This window comes from Hippoglossus hippoglossus, chromosome 20 (genome assembly GCF_009819705.1).
Source record: "Hippoglossus hippoglossus isolate fHipHip1 chromosome 20, fHipHip1.pri, whole genome shotgun sequence".
NCBI classification, from domain to species: domain Eukaryota; kingdom Metazoa; phylum Chordata; class Actinopteri; order Pleuronectiformes; family Pleuronectidae; genus Hippoglossus; species Hippoglossus hippoglossus.
In genome coordinates, this window is record NC_047170.1 from 16,669,957 (window position 1) to 16,685,814 (window position 15,858).

At 43.6% G+C, this 15,858-nt stretch overlaps 1 protein-coding gene across 10 annotated transcripts in view; it reads left to right on the plus strand.

The window, feature by feature from the left end:
* abi1a (abl-interactor 1a) overlaps positions 1-15,858 on the plus strand; it is a 39,536-nt gene that overhangs the window by 22,737 nt on the left and 941 nt on the right. The window contains exons 3-11 of one of the 10 annotated variants that reach the window (XM_034572983.1): positions 811-987; positions 4,661-4,675; positions 5,429-5,532; positions 5,997-6,137; positions 9,578-9,678; positions 10,789-10,917; positions 12,930-13,208; positions 14,382-14,468; positions 15,497-15,682. In XM_034572983.1, the coding sequence (XP_034428874.1) occupies positions 811-987; positions 4,661-4,675; positions 5,429-5,532; positions 5,997-6,137; positions 9,578-9,678; positions 10,789-10,917; positions 12,930-13,208; positions 14,382-14,468; positions 15,497-15,682 (1,219 nt within the window). The remainder of the gene's footprint in view (positions 1-810; positions 988-4,660; positions 4,676-5,428; positions 5,533-5,996; positions 6,138-9,577; positions 9,679-10,788; positions 10,918-12,929; positions 13,209-14,381; positions 14,469-15,496; positions 15,683-15,858) is intronic. The other 9 variants (XM_034572986.1, XM_034572985.1, XM_034572987.1 and 6 more) reach the window with 9 other exon arrangements.

Below are 15,858 nucleotides of genomic sequence, written 5' to 3' on the forward strand. Positions count from 1 at the left end.
TCATTTGTGAAGCGAAACCTTCTTTGATCTTTTTATGTCGAATGTGAGCATCAGTTCTGAGGAATTTAATATCTCTGTGTCTGGGTTTGTTTCCTCGGACTGTAGATACACTGTGATCGACATTTTTCTCATCAAAATATTAAACATTTATTAAAAAAAGGAAAGTCACAGCATTTGATAATGGAAATAATGATTTGATTTAGAGCTACACTGATAACTCAGTTAGGCCGATTATATTTGAGTCTATCAGTAACTCCATTGATTAACTTGTGCCATGATACAGCATCAGTGACAGCTTTGTTTCCCTTGTTTTTTAAGGGCGTTGCTGTCTTTAGCTCAAATAATAGACCTTAATTTTGTCTGGGATTTGAAACAAGAAGAATAAACGGTAGACCTTAGGGTTGTTAACATCACTATTGTTTCTCACTCTCACTCTCGTACTGTATATCTTCATGTTTCTGTTAATAATTCGCTGAAATGACTTGTTGCATGTAGATTTGGGGTCCCGTCCTCATTCATATCAATTACATATTTAATTTCAGAAATGTTCAGCTGAACATGCTTTGCTCATGATTCTGTCCAGGATCTGCTTTGCACCGCGATCGATTTTTATTAGTCTGCACTGGCTGCTGTAAAAAGATTAAGACCCCAGTGATGAAAAGCACAACCTCATGATTTAATTAAATCTTCTCAAGCTGCTTCATGACAAGTTCATTTCGGTCCCAGAGGTCCCCGTTGGACCGGACGTCTCTTGTGTTCCCACTGTTGCATCAATCACACCCCTTCTTCTGTCCTCGCTGTCATTCACAGACCGTGGACATCCATAAAGAGAAGGTAGCCAGGCGGGAGATCGGGATCCTGACCACCAACAAGAACACGGCGAGGACTCACAAGATCATAGCACCGGCTAATATGGAGCGGCCAGTCAGGTACATCAGGAAGCCCCTTGACTACACTGTACTGGACGATGTCGGCCATGGTGTCAAGGTGAGAAGGCTCCTCCTGTTTTTTGTTCTCTAATCATTTAATCTCCTGTTCTTTCACGTTGTCGCTCTACTATATTTACTGTTCTTCCCTTCCCCCTCAGCTCTGTCTTGCCCCAGGGATTCATATCTCCCCCCCACTCCTCTCTCTCCCACTTTGACTTGTTTTCTCGCTCCATCTCTCGTGCTTTCTCTTTCATCTTCAGAAAGCAGCCCCTTTCTGACCCTACAGGAGTATGTTGCAGCGTGGGTTGGTGGGAAGGGGGTGGGGGGGTGTTGGAGATGATAAACGAAAAGAAAAAAAAGTGATTACATCATGTAGCTTTCAGAAAACGTCTCTATTCTTGGAGCGTTGTGAAAAGATGTTAAGACGTTTTTAAAAGGCACTTAGGCCCCGTCCGCTCTCGTAATCCTGTTCTCTAAAGTATCTCCAAATCTGAACAGAGGAATCATGTTGTTACAATTGGATTTGTAGTTTATTTTCACATCTGAAAGGCCGAGCAAAAGCCGATTTTGAATGTGATGATCCAACGGTGATGTTTTCTCCTGCCTCGCTGCCATTAGGGGCTCACTTTAGGGGTCACCGGGTCGGCGTGACAGTGGTGGTAATGACATCATTTCCTGACGGGCCGCAGGCATTTTTTGCGATCTCCATCGGCTCCCCTGAGCTGCCTCGGCTCCATCAATCAGCCAATCAATTGCATCTGTCAGACAGATTGGATTAGAGCCCCGCCATTACCATCCAGAAGTGTTACAGGCATTGATGAGGCCGGATAAAAGCCATTGTGCCTCTCAATCTATTGTGTAGGGAATTCTATGAACCTGTTCCGTCATGGTGAAATGGTGTGATGCATTTCATCTCCCCACCACTGACACCAGATTTGTACATATTATTATCAACATTATGTACTTAAAACTCTATAAAGACATTGTTTTATTTATTATTCTTATTAAAGCAAGAGTTCAACATTTTCAGAAATGCACTAATTAATGTCCTTTTCCAGAGTGAGATAAGTAAAACCACTTGCTTGTTTCTATCCTGTACAAGTTGCTGGAGCTAGAAAGTTATTAGCATAGTCTACCTTTAAATACTTGAAGCAATGGGGGAAACAGGCTGCCTGATATCTGTGGTTTATCTGTTTTCTAAATCCTAAATCCACCCAACAGCGCCTCTAAAAATCAATGTGAATAACCAACACAACAGAACTACTGCTTAATGGACTTTGAAGTGTTATTAGCTCGTTAGTGTAGTGTTTCTAATTACATCATTTACTAATGTGGATATGTAGAAGGTACATTTTGTGGAATCATGGCGCAGAAACCAGGTAAAATGAGGACCTGTAAAGCAGGTAAATAATCCAGAATCCTGATTCCTGTGTCAAATTGAATACAGAGCTTCCAGTATTTAGGATTCCAGAATGTGGTGTCAAATGAGTGAAACCACTGAGCTCCACGGCTGCTCAGAGTCTGTTTGATGCGTCTATTTTAAGAACACGAGGTATCACTCTGCGCCTAATCTCTGTGGATTTTCTCCAGCGTTTACATTTGTTAGTGGATACAGACAGACACACACACACACACACACAGAAGCCACATCACTCACATCCTATCACATGCATGTCACAGCCCAACGAGCCGATCGATATTCAACGTCAATACGCCATATTAATTCATATACTATGCTGTGATGGCTCCGGTCAGATGCCCGGCCTGTATAGAATATCTATAGTCACGGTTTAGTTACTGACCAGAATCAATAATTTAATGGGAGTTTAAATCAAGGCGACTGGCTCCAGTTAACTGTGAAGCTCGCTGCCTGCGCATGCTTCTATTGGCCTGAACTGGTTTTACAGCCTTGTGCAGTGTTTGTGTAGTTAAACACCACAATGTGAGCAGCAGTAATAAAGAGGGTAAACATCATGTAGCCCCTCGCATGCATTATTTAATAGGAGCTGTTCTCAGATCTGAATTGAGAGGAATCAGAAGGTGAAATTCATCCAGTTACGTAATCTGATTCTCCTCTGTAGTTGTTATTGTTATGTCAATAAATCAGCCGGCCACATCTGGAATCTCGCCGCCGCCGACAGATCAGGGCGTTTCTCACAAGGCGTACTGACAGTGACATGATGCTTTTTAGCATTAATACGAGAGATGAGATTTATTCTTCCAGTCAGCTGATGCCTAATCTCGTCAGTGGGGCTTCCAGGAACCCAGGGACGATGATGTCAAGGGTTTGATGGTAGATTTCACTCCTTGGATATTGTTTGGTTGTGTCAGTTGTGAGTTTGAGTGATTGACTTTCGTTTGGTTATCCTCATGGTTACAGGTGAACAAACTACAGCAATAGGAAATGTTCGGTTTGTTCTGACACAAAAGAAACAATAAAAAATTAGGCTGATATCAATGATATCTTATTAACTAATTATTAAACTCGCCCGTCACATAGTTTGGGAGCTGATTGTAAAACCACCAAGCCGAGTTCCAAACCGGAAATTTCAGATTTTATGTTCCTGGAAATTTAAAACACAAGATAATGACATCACATCAAAGGCTGTTCTCATGTATTTAGCACTAATTAGAACAACCAGTCACTAAGTGTTTCTCATTTATTTGAGATATTTTTCCACTGGTTTAAAATAAAAACTCAGGATGTGTTTGTCTCCTTTTATACTGAAGATTAACGCCGGTCATCTTTTACCCCTCCGCTCCACATGAGAAGTCTCTTTGGACTTGACAATGACCTGTTTGTCCACGATACAACTTGGACGTGTCTAAAGCATTTCCACGCTGACGCTCCGGTTTGTGGAGCAAAACAGAGAAACAGCCGCTGCCAGGAAGATAAGGGAGGGCTGGAGCCGGCCTCGGCATTTCCAGTGTGACCTAGATTGTGGATTGAATCCCGTCTAGTGCCGATAACAAAGGGAGTCCGGAAAATGTGGACATAAAATGTACTCAGCTACACTATAGGTGTTGTTTTTAAAAGGGGCAGAGGTGACTTTATATTGACCTGAGCTGTGAATTTAGCTTTTGGTTTCATCCTCTCTCTCTCTCTCTCGTGGTGTTTTGATGCTACAATGCTTTCTGCAAAGGCCATTGGGGACGCTGCATTATAGATGAGCCACTTGACTCTGCAGTTGTCAAACTGCAGATTAACCCCACTGCGAAGTTGGCTCTATATTCTCTTTGACATCGGCCCATACGAGCACCAGGCTGCTTTTTTTTATTGCGGCCAGGAATGAAATAATCTCCATATGGCAAAAACAAATCAAAAAATCGAATGAGCAAAAATTTACTCGGTAGACTTCAGAGGCAGATTCATGTTTTTATAAAGGCAAAGGTCTTAAAAACAGACTGTCTCAGACACCCTGTCGAGATAATTCCACTTGTGCACAATAGCTCTCCCCTCAGATCCCAGTGATTTCCTTCCAGTCTGACTCTGGGTGTGGTTCTGTTGGTCTGAGTAACGGCTGCAGCAGTCGAAGCCACAGTGTTTTTCTCCTGCCGACCTGCCCAGCTCTTGCTAAATGTTTACCCAGTGTAAATACAGTGTGGAATCATTTTTCTCCTGCTCCCTTGTACTTTGACCTCCACTGATTCGTTCAGACATGGCCGTTTTGACATGCCCTCTTTCTGTCTCTCTCTCTCCCTTTTCTCCTCTCTCCATTGCCCACACTAAGTGGTTAAAAGCCAAGGTAAGTCCGGTTTGTCACATGACCCATTTTGCTGTAATGTATTATTGATAGATGCCAGTAAAACCCATTCCACATGTGATTATTGTCGCCATTTCCCACCTTAGTTCCCATTAACCGACTCGTAGTCCTTTTAGTAAAAGAACCCACACACTCGAAGGAGTTGTAACACCCTCCCTGTCAGTTCCCCTCTGTGTACATGTTGTCATCTAATTTATGTGTTGTCCATAATTGTTCTGTATTTCATTTAGAATATTTATAGGCTTCCCAGACAGCTCGTATATGTTCTTACTAAGGTATAAATATCCTGGAATATACAATAATGCAAATCCAGATTGCCTCTGAAGCTTTCGTGGTTACATGCTGGATCCAGGTGTTTTGCAAGACACCTTATTGTAACATGCCAGAGGTTTTTAACCCTAAAGATGGCTGCTGTCCACCAGTGTCACTATAGACTATAAGTCTCAGCTGACAATCATGACGTTTGGTCCATGTCCCATCTGTTAACATGGAGGAGGCTGGGTTTATGACCCAGCCAGCCTCCAGGGGGCAATAGAGACACTTTGGCTTTGGGGGAGCAGTCACGTCATCCATCTTTATATACAGTCAATGGATGTGGCATTATATAACTCTGCAAAGGAGTTGTTATCTGGGCAGCCTGTAACATGTGATTCTCGTCATACATGTCGTCCTCTTTCACGTGTCCCAAGTGATTAGTCTGTTTGAATAAAAAACCTATTCTTCTTTAAACCACAGCAACATGGAAACAATCAGGCAGTCAGAGGAGGAACACTATCGAGGACCAACCCGCCGACGCAGAAGCCGCCGAGTCCGCCCATGTCCGGGCGCGGCACGATCGGGTAAGATTTCCGTTTTAGTGACCACGGAAGAAAGAACTATTCCTGTAATTATCAAATAATGAATGGAAAAAAGACACAAGACTCATGTGGGGCTAATGTATTTTTTTGCTAAATGCATGGTGAGGATAGTGAAGAAGCATTTCCCACTGAGCTTAGAGGTGTGGTTTGACAAATATTCTTGTAGTGGAAAAGAAATGGAGTCTGGGAACTTACCTGAACTTTAATCTGATAATGTTTGACGCCATGACAGTGATCATCTGATGCACAGCAGCAGTCTGTGACACTAATCGGATATTAATTCCAAGAGTAAACTCATGTCTGTGGCTCCCAGCATCCAGCTGTGTAAACTGATGGGATTTATGACGCTCCAGTGAATTCGCCCTCGTAGTTGTGATGGTTGGATTTACACAGAATTAGCATCATTTTTCTCTTTTGATTTGCGTTTTGTTTTCCATCCGCTGCAGCCGCAACACGTCCTACAAGACCCTGGAGCCGGTGAAGCCACCCACAGTGCCCAACGACTACATGACCAGCCCTGCCCGAATAGGCGGCCAGCACAGCCCCGGGCGCACGGCGTCGCTCAACCAGAGGCAACGCACACACAGGTAGAAAAAAAGGAAAACCCAGAGTCATTCACACAAAAGCCTCTCGCTGTTTTTCTCCTTCTTTACAACTGTAAATTCACTGCGTAACAATGTTCAGATAGACCACAGCACCGAGTGAAGAAACACGGGCACCTCATTAATTTTAATGAGATCACTGCATTGTCGCCTCAGAGGGCAAAGAAACGCAGCCTCATCCGGCAGAAAGAGGAAAGAACCCAGCTCGATATTTTTCTTTAAAAATCAATGATTGCAAAGGCCCAACGTCACCCAGTATCCAGCACTGCACCAGCCACACAAATACTTAAAAGACGCTCGAGTTCAGAACATGAAGTGATTGTCACTGTGAGAACTTTCCACAGCTTATCTGACATATTGATCTTAAAATCAAACCAGTTCTCCTGGATTTTATTTCATCATCTCACTGTAACATTAAAGAACACGTCTCAACTGCACAGCGACCTGAAGTCATTACCTAAGTCTTTTGAAACCTAATGATATCCAATTTAAAGTGATTAGTAGGTAATTATGATAAAAACAACAGTAGTTGGAGCCTTAATGCACAAAGAAACATTCTTCCTTGTAAAATAAAAGAAACAAGCTCAGCTTCAAAACAAATTAGATTTTATTACAGAATTTAACCCAAAACTAGACATGTACAGAGTTGAAGAAGCAATGGTAGTAATGTAGACAAAAGAATATAAGTTAATAACCCAGAACTATAACTGAGCTACTAGTAGAATCCTCTTACAGCAACAAGGAGCAAAGTGTTGCTCATTAAAGACACTTTAAGTCCAGATACATTAAAAGTTTCAAATAAAGTATTGATCTAATAATTAATCTAATGAGGATATAAATGTGCGCAGATAATATGGAGTCGGGCTTGGCCTCATAATATTAGATCTAAGTCAAACCCTGTGGCCCCCTGCTGACACTATAATGTTGAAGTTATCCTCCTGCAGAACTAATTTAAAATCTGTAAAAGCTGCAATGCAGATGCTGCACAGCTTTTTAGAGAAAGTAAAGGATTTTCTCTCATTATTCTGTGGATGTGAGTGGAATTATTATTCCAGCTGCACTTTATAATTGAACATTGAATATGCACTGAGTGTTTCAATAATGTAAAAAAAAAAAATTACTCTGTGTTGGAAAAACTCTTCTCTAAACTCAGCTGCTTGATTAACGCCTCTTTCTCTCCTCTCCTGCACCACATCCAGAGTTTGTCTGACAAGGCTCAGAGAGTTTCTCACCGCCCCTCAAACACTGATATTAATATCTGTAAAAGCCCCTGATATAAAGGGCTGTTTCTCAAAAACAACTCCAAAGTCAACTTCAGCATTTAAAGACAACTCACACTCGGCTCTCGAGGTTTGTTCTGCCCCCAAAAAAAATAATTCTCCACGTGCTGAAAGCAAAGAGCTTTCGTCAAACGTGAGTTACGAGTGAGTGAAGTCGCCTCATTAGCTAAAGAGCTTATTATGCTGACTGTGATGCTCATAAATATTACATAACTTTTTTTTTTCTCCACCCTCAGTATGTTTGCACAAAGCTGCTCATTCACACGGGAGGCTTCTCTCGGTGCCGTTCCTGCTTTATCAATTAAAACCAAACTCCAGGTCTTTGTGTTGTTGTCGCTTCGCAGCCTTAAAAACAAACGAAGCCTGTCACACAAACGGCATCACAGTTAATCATCCGTGCTTTGAAGCCACTCTAATGTCCCTTTAACAAACCGGTGCCGTCCTCAGAGTCAGACTGCTCCTGCCCTGCTGCAGCTAATACTGCTGTGGCATCACTATTTGATTATACACTTGGCCGTGCTTATTCAGCTCGTCAGTCTCTGCCATCCTCGATTGAGGCTTAAATTCAATAACAGTGTCTCTGTGTTCCCGCTGCTCGATGCCTTATTGTTGTGATCTAATATCTTTCTGTGGGAGAGGTATCATTGTCATTGTCTTTAGGAGCGCGTGCTCACTGCAGCGTCCTGGTAATAGAATCTGTTCTAAAATGCTTTGTGTGAGGGTTGAATTCCTGCCTCAAACATCCTCTTCTCCCTCTTATGTCAAGTCAGAACATTTCTAAGCACATTTTACTTTTTTATGTTATAACACATTCAGTTTTTTGCTTTTACTTTGACCCTTTTAACAGAGAATGTACTTATTAGCTCTAAACTTTATTTTAAGTCAACCTGTGTGTTACAGACTCACAGATTGATTTATAAACAACTTCCTGTAGCAGGAGAGACGGAACTGGAGCTTCTTTTATTCCAGCATTTTAAAACAAAGAAGAAGCAAAAGCTGTGAAAGTTCATCAAGGGATTAGAATGGATAAATCCAAAACATGCAGGAGGGGGTTGAATTAAGACGTTGCACCGTGATATTGTTTGGCCTTTATCCCAAAAGATACTTTGCTTCCATCGCCAACGACATCCTTCAGAGGGGTGACCCCTGCTGTGTGTGCCTGGAGAGCCCCGGGGCTCCACTGACATGGATCACAGAGGAGAAGGGAGGAGAAGGGAGGAGAGGGGGATGATGGGGAAAGGGGATAAAGAGATGTGGAGGAGAGGGAGGGGGGGAAGCGCGGGTTCAGTGGGATGGAAGGAATCAGAGGAGACGGGGGTGAGGGGTTTGGGAGACCAACGGGGGAATCACTTTACAGCCGATGAGGAGATAAGAGGACGAGGTCGAGGCTCGGTGAGGGGTGAGAGGAAGGCAGGAGGATCAATGGAAGAGCAGGGATGAAAGAGGCAGAAGAGAGGAGAGGTGGGGCCGCAGCGTAAATGAGGATCGAGGCCAGAGAGAGTGAGAGAGTGAGAGAGCGGGAGGTGGGGGGGGGGGGGGATTAAGTCACCAGGCCATTGATCTACAAGCCCTCAGGTCAAACACAGGGTGAAACAGCGCTCACACAGGCCACTGACACATGGAACATCCACATGTTCTGCATCCTCACTGGGATGTATGGACAGGATCCAAGATTTCTAATGTGTTAAATAAATAATGTGAAGGTGATGGATTTGCTTCCATAGAATATCGTATGAGAATGTTTTCGATCTACAGATATTAGCATGTGGGGAAAAGATATTTATGATACATTCTGTTCCTGTCACTTTCAAATAACTCAAATATGACTATATGATTTTGAGGGGGATCAATGAACGAATGGTCAAGTCATAAAAATGTATAAAAGTTGTGAAAATATGTAATTACAATGTGAAAATTCATATTTTACTTTCTTTCTTTTCTGTAACATTTTTCATTGATCACCTTATTAATCGACTTATCGTATCAGCAATAATATCGAGAAATATGTGAGTAAAACAGTGAGTTTTAGTCTTTTCCTCTAAATAGGACAGAAACTCCGATGCAGTGGAGTCGATGCGTCCGTAGTTTTACCTCTGAGCAGGTTTGCCCTAAATAAAACGATGTCCTCTTTCTCTCCTCCGTCAGTGGAAGCAGCGGGGGCAGCAGCAGCAGGGAGAACAGCGGCAGCAGCGGGGTTGGCATTCCTATCGCAGTGCCTACACCCTCCATTCCCAGTTCTGGACCAGGTGAGCGTTGATAACAGCCCAGCGAGCAGCCACAGCCACTGTCTCTCTCTCTTCCTACTCGTATAAGGTCGGCACAGGATTGTTGCTCAAACAGCTTCAGGCATTTTGAAAAGCCTGCAATACAAAACCTGCCCCTCCCTGACGCACACAGCCACAGAAATTAGGTTTTGGAGTTTTTCTTTTTTTTATTATCCTTTCCCAGGCTCCAAACACCGGTTTTAAAATCCTGATGAGAGAAATATCCTGAAAGTAAAACCTGTTTTTTCCCTCAGAAACTCGTATCAGTTGAATTCTGGTCGCTTTCGACCTGATGAGGATGAGATAACGCTCTTTAAACACTGACAGGCAGTAATGACAACATGGGTCCGTGCTGTTTGCACAATGCACATACCTGTGTAGGCCTGAGCCTGTGCATCAAGTAAACCACAGACCATGTAAAATCACATACTGCAGCTACGATAAGCTATTACTTTAAAAAATGCACTTAAATCTGGAGCACCAATGTTTATTTATTTAAAAAATACAATACGCATGGATATATACGAACGGCCTGCACTACGGGACGAGGTGTAAATTTAATGGTGTATTTGCAGATTGTGAGACGACTCTACACAAATCCTATGTTTACCAGACAGGGATTATGCCGGCCCATTGTGTTCTAAGCACAGCTGATTCTCTATCCTACTGTGTAAATAGGCCAAGCTGTGTTAGGTCTGCTGCTTTACAGTGGAATAGTAAGACACACACACACACACACACACACACACACACACACACACACACACACAGACACACACACACACGCTGCAACACATATTACTGCATTACACACACGCCGGTGCCGTGAGGAAATGCTTTAGTTTGTGTGAGCAGCTTTGCCTCAGTAACAAGGAGCGGGCCTGCAACACTTGGAGACTAACAACGGCTCTCCATTACAAGCCGGTCGCCATGGAAACACTGGATTCATACCACAGAGAAGTGTGTCAGAGTCGAAGTGCTCCCCGAGCCCCGAAGGGTTCCTGAGTAGAGCGATGTTATGTAACGGTGTGGAGGTGCGGCTGGTGGCGGCCGAGGTTCAGTATCAAACTAATGTAAACAAACTCCTTCCAGTCCCGCCCATGTTCGCTCCTCCCCCACCCCCACCTCCTCCTCCTGTACCTCCACCTGCTCCTCCCATGGCTGGGTTCGGTCCCCCAGCACCTCCTCCACCACCACCACTACCACCACCAGCACCCATAGGTGAGACTCCTCGAGACCTCGAGGCCACTCCCGTCGTCTCTGCTGCTTGGCGGGTGGAGAAATCAGCACGTCTGTTCTGATCTGCTCATGGTGGAGAGGGCACGAATGAGGGGGGTGTGGGTATTGATGGGGGGGGGGGTCTGTTTGTACGCACTGCAAGTAAATCTCATCTGGAGGAATAAAAAGTTTTAACTAAGACTGTAGAAAAAAAAGATGGACGACGTGTCTCCAGTTAATCCTGTTCTACAAAATAATTATAATAATAATCAAAACCATATTTTAAATCCGTAACCCTAAGAACTAAACCTAAACTGACAGAACCCATGTTCAAGAAAATTTGATTTAACTTTTACTTCGATTTTTTTGTCGAACTTTGATTTATGACCTGTACTGCAGCCAACCACCAGGGGGGCGATAAAGATGTTTTGGCTTCACTTTTATGGAGCTGTCATGTCGTCCATCTTTATTTACAGTGAATGGTAAAAACTACTTTAAATCTGCTTTCTACTAAAGTACTTTAAATTGATAAGTAGACACAGTTGCTAAAAAGCATTAATTAAGTAATGAAAAAACCTGTTTGCTTCTTTGGCAAACGCATATAAATTAAATTAAATAACATTATTAAGGTGATGAGGACAGATTCTCAGCCAATGAACTCGTTGCCCTGAACTCATCAGCCAAGACTTCCTGGTTGTTCGGCTCTGTGGCGTCTTGCAGTGTGAACAAACTGTATCAATGCTTCTGGCCCAGTTGAACTATTCTGTGGTTATTATTAAGAAATCTTGGGCTTTTATTTGTTATTTCCTGATCTTCAGTGGTGGTGGTTTCTGAACTTAATTCTGCATTTATCTTATATCATCTAATAATGAAGTCTCATATCACCTAAGGTCTGTCTAAGTTGATCACTGCCTGCAGAACCTTGAACCTCATTCATTTACATTTGATCCCAAGATTCCTGCTGAATCACAAAATATCCAAACCTCATCAATCACATTCACAACTTGTAAAATCCTTCAAATGAGACACTTCACTGGCAGAATGGTATAAAGTTAGTTTACCTTTAAGGGCTATGAGACTTTTTTTTTAGCACAGGTAAAGTATGTCGCTCCTCAATTCTTTTATTGCTTTTCTTTTATTGCTTTACTTTTCTTTTATATATTATTAGTCTGTCAGAATGTGGAATTTTATTTCACACATTCAAACTTTTCACATAAGCTGTTTTCAGACATGCACTGAGATCTGGAAACTTTCCTGAGGGGCTTTTTTTGAGAAAGCAAAAGTCCGACTCCAGTGAACTTTAAAATTCTCCAGCAGGACGATCACTTGACACTCTGCAGATTCTTCCACAGGAAATCGATTCACGCTAACAGCTGTAATTACCTCGGCCGAATCTTCACTTCCTCTGGTCCCACCCATCCCTATCTGAGCACAGGGCCTCCCCGGAGACGCTGTGCGATATCTAGAAATATGAACAGGAAATACTCGAGCAGACCCAGAGTTTAACCCCTTCTGTCCCTCATGCTGCCTTTCATGACCTTTTGTTGTTTGTTGAACTCTCCCTGCACGAGTTTACGTTTTTAATCGTGTCCATGAAAAGAGTTTTAAAAGTTCTTCTGCTGAAACCTGGAGGATTAGTCTGTCCTGCTGCTGCTCTGATCTTTTTCCTGCCTCCTCACCTCCTCTGCTACATCTTTAAAGTCTTATAACCTCTCGGGAATCTGTGTTTTCCATTTTACCCTCGTGATATTTCTGTGGAACACTTTCACCAATTAACAATCTGTGCTGCTTCCTCTGATTCGTTATCGATTGTGTCTGCTCCGAAGGTGGGGGGGCTCTAATCAGTGTTTAAAAGCTCTCGTTATCTTTTAGCTGTTGATTCATGTTTTTGGTGCTTTTTGTTTTCTCACCCCCTCTCTTCCCCCTCTTCCCCCTCTTCCCCCTCTCTGTCTCCTCTGTCTAACCCCCCCTTCCCTCCTCGGTTCTTCCTCTCTTTCTTCCCTGGGTGTTTGTAGTGGTGGCCCCTGGGCCTGGTCTGGGCCCCGCTCCCATGTCCCAGTTTGGAACCATCTCGCGGCAGATCTCGCGGCACAACCCCTCCAATTCCTCTGTCTCTATGGTTTCGGCCACGGGCACCTACCGCCGGGCGCCGTCGGTCACTTCCCAGTTCTCCTTGCAGCAGCAGCAGCAACTACAGCAGCAGCAACTACAACTACAGCAGCAGCAGCAGCAACAGCAGCAACAGCAGCAGCCTCATATAAACGGAGGCACTCCTGGCTATGGTCAGAACTCAAGTAAGGCCCTTCTGTCTCCAGTCCCAGCCTGATTCACACTCTCTTCCAAATTATACACCGTTACAAACCAAGGACAGATAACGTCTGTAGCCACGGACCAAGTTTTCTGAAGGTCAAGCTTGAATTATTGACGTTTCCCTTCAGTCTGAAAGTGCAGGTTAAGGCCTTTTCTATCTAACCGAGGGACGTCTTCAGTATTCATGCAGAACACGTCGCCCTCGAGTTCCACAGCAGATAAAATGCAGACAATCGATGTCTGCTCTCAAGCAACAGTCGGCATTTGGCATCATGTAGATAAAGTTTGACGTGTAGATGTATTTATATTAGGGAGTAAAAAAGTTTTGAAAGAATGAGGCGATGATTCCTTAGATGTCGTTATCAAACCCTTATGACAATGAAATGTATTTGAGGAGAAGACTGAAAGATTCGTGAGTTAAATGACCTTTAAACTTGCAGGAGGATTTTATCTTCTTGAAGAATTTGGTGTATAAATCACATTTGCACCTGGTTGAGATCGGATCACAGTGCCAGACAGCGTCCAGATGTGGACGATCGCGTTCAGTTAATCGTCAGTTCATTGTGTGTTTGCACCTTGAACTTCTCCCGATCCAGATGTGGGTCAGCTACAGATCGCACAGTAAATTCTCAGCTTTTTGAATGTGGCGACACGACGAACCTCAAATTAGTGGCATTGGTTTGAATTAGATCCGGGGAAAAGTCTTTAGAAATGTAAAATAAGAATTCAAAGTAAAAACAATGGGAGTTGAGCAGCCTCGTCTGGCACATTTCAGGCAAACAGTGCCCCCTTCTGGCTGCTGATCATAAAGCCACGGTGACAAAAAGTTAATCTGCGGTTGATCCTCTGACCTCAGTGATCCCAGATCCGGTGTGAAAGCTCATCAGTCAGAGACCACATCACACATGTCAGTCGTACCAGAGATGCTGCAGACATGTGATTGTCATTATTTCAGTCACCGTTATGTTTTAGTCCGTCAGTCCGTCTCGTTCTGTTTGTTGGTGCGAGCTCTCGTTTCCTCGGTGGGTTTCTTTAGTCTCTGTTTGCTTTAACGTTCTTCTGTACGATCTTGGTGACTGACGGGCTTTCTCTCTCTCTCTCTTTATGTTTTTTTTATCCTTTCTTTCTCTGCCTCTTCTTCTTTCGCCGGCTTTCAGTGTCTATCGCTCCTCCTCCTCCCCCCATGCCCCAGCTGACTCCACAGATACCTCTGACTGGCTTTGTGGCCAGGATGCAGGAGAGCAGTAAGTGAAGAGGAACTGAGTCGTACTTTCCTTTTTATCTGCGCCAGCGATTCCCATCACCCAGCATGCATCGTGTCTGTCCATCCTTTCCCCTCTTGTCTGTTCAGATCAATGACGACCGACCTCAGCAGCAGACTATGCTGCTTTGACAGTTTTGTTTATAGAATGTGACCTTTTAAAAATACATTTTTATGTAGATATTTAGGTGATCTAGTTTATGTCTTATAATCTAGAGCTCATATCTCCGCCAAGGCCCAACAGTCCCCTGATGAAAATTCAGTAGATCTGGATTTTTACGTGGATCTGCACCGAGTTTCACGCTCATAAATATCAGTCTCCAAAAATGACAGATTCTTTTCACCAAGATCCTGAACAAATTTCACGATGTTACAGAAAGTGAACAGAACATTCTTGGCTCTGCCCCCTGATCTGGATCGATACCAACATTTTATGAGTTTGTTTCCTTGTAATCTGTTTAGTAATTTCTGCAGAATTCTGCAGCAGTGACAACAAACGCAGAAAAAAACCAAAGGTCACTGCAGGGCAGGGCCGGAGATGACTGGACTCTTTAGCTCCCCCTGCCGGTTCGAACCATGAAATGCAGTCATGTTTCAAATCTGCAATTCAGGATGTCAGTGGTGGACGTTTATTAACGAATGAGGTTTAAGGATTTATGGTTTTAGAGAAAACTTAACAGCATGAAAGTGTAAAGTAAAGCCACCTATGTTAACTTTTTACAGCTTCTTCCTAAAACACTACATAGCATGACTGTGCATGTCAGATGAATGAAGTGTTGCTGGTTTAGATTCAAAGCCACAACCAGAAAATCACAATCATCATTTCATTGTGTGATGGACGTCCTAACGGTGATGCTTCCTGCTCGACCAATTTAATCTCCAGAAAAAACTGCATGTTTTATTAATCCTGCATGTTTCAGCCGCCGCCGGCTCCATCGCAGGCTCACGTTGAAGTGACCTCAAACAGGAAACTCCTCCGTCATCTCACTTTCCCCGTGTCTGTCCAACCAGTTGCAGATACTCCTACTCCTCCTCCCCCTCCGCCTCCGGATGACCTGCCCATGTTCGACGACTCCCCTCCCCCGCCGCCGCCTCCGCCGGTGGATTACGAGGAGGAGGACGCCGCTGTGGTGCACTACAATGACCCCTACGCTGATGGAGACCCGCAGTGGGCCCCCAAGAACTACGTCGAGAAAGGTTGGTTCCTCCTCCCCTCAAGATGCCACATTTAAATCCACCAGATCACACACACTCATAAGTACCAGTCCTCTTAATGTGCCTGATTGTTTCCATCAAAAGGTCAAGGTAAATATGGAGGACAAATGTATTTTCTTCCATTGGTTTCTCAACAAAAAACCCTTTTCTCTTTTCAG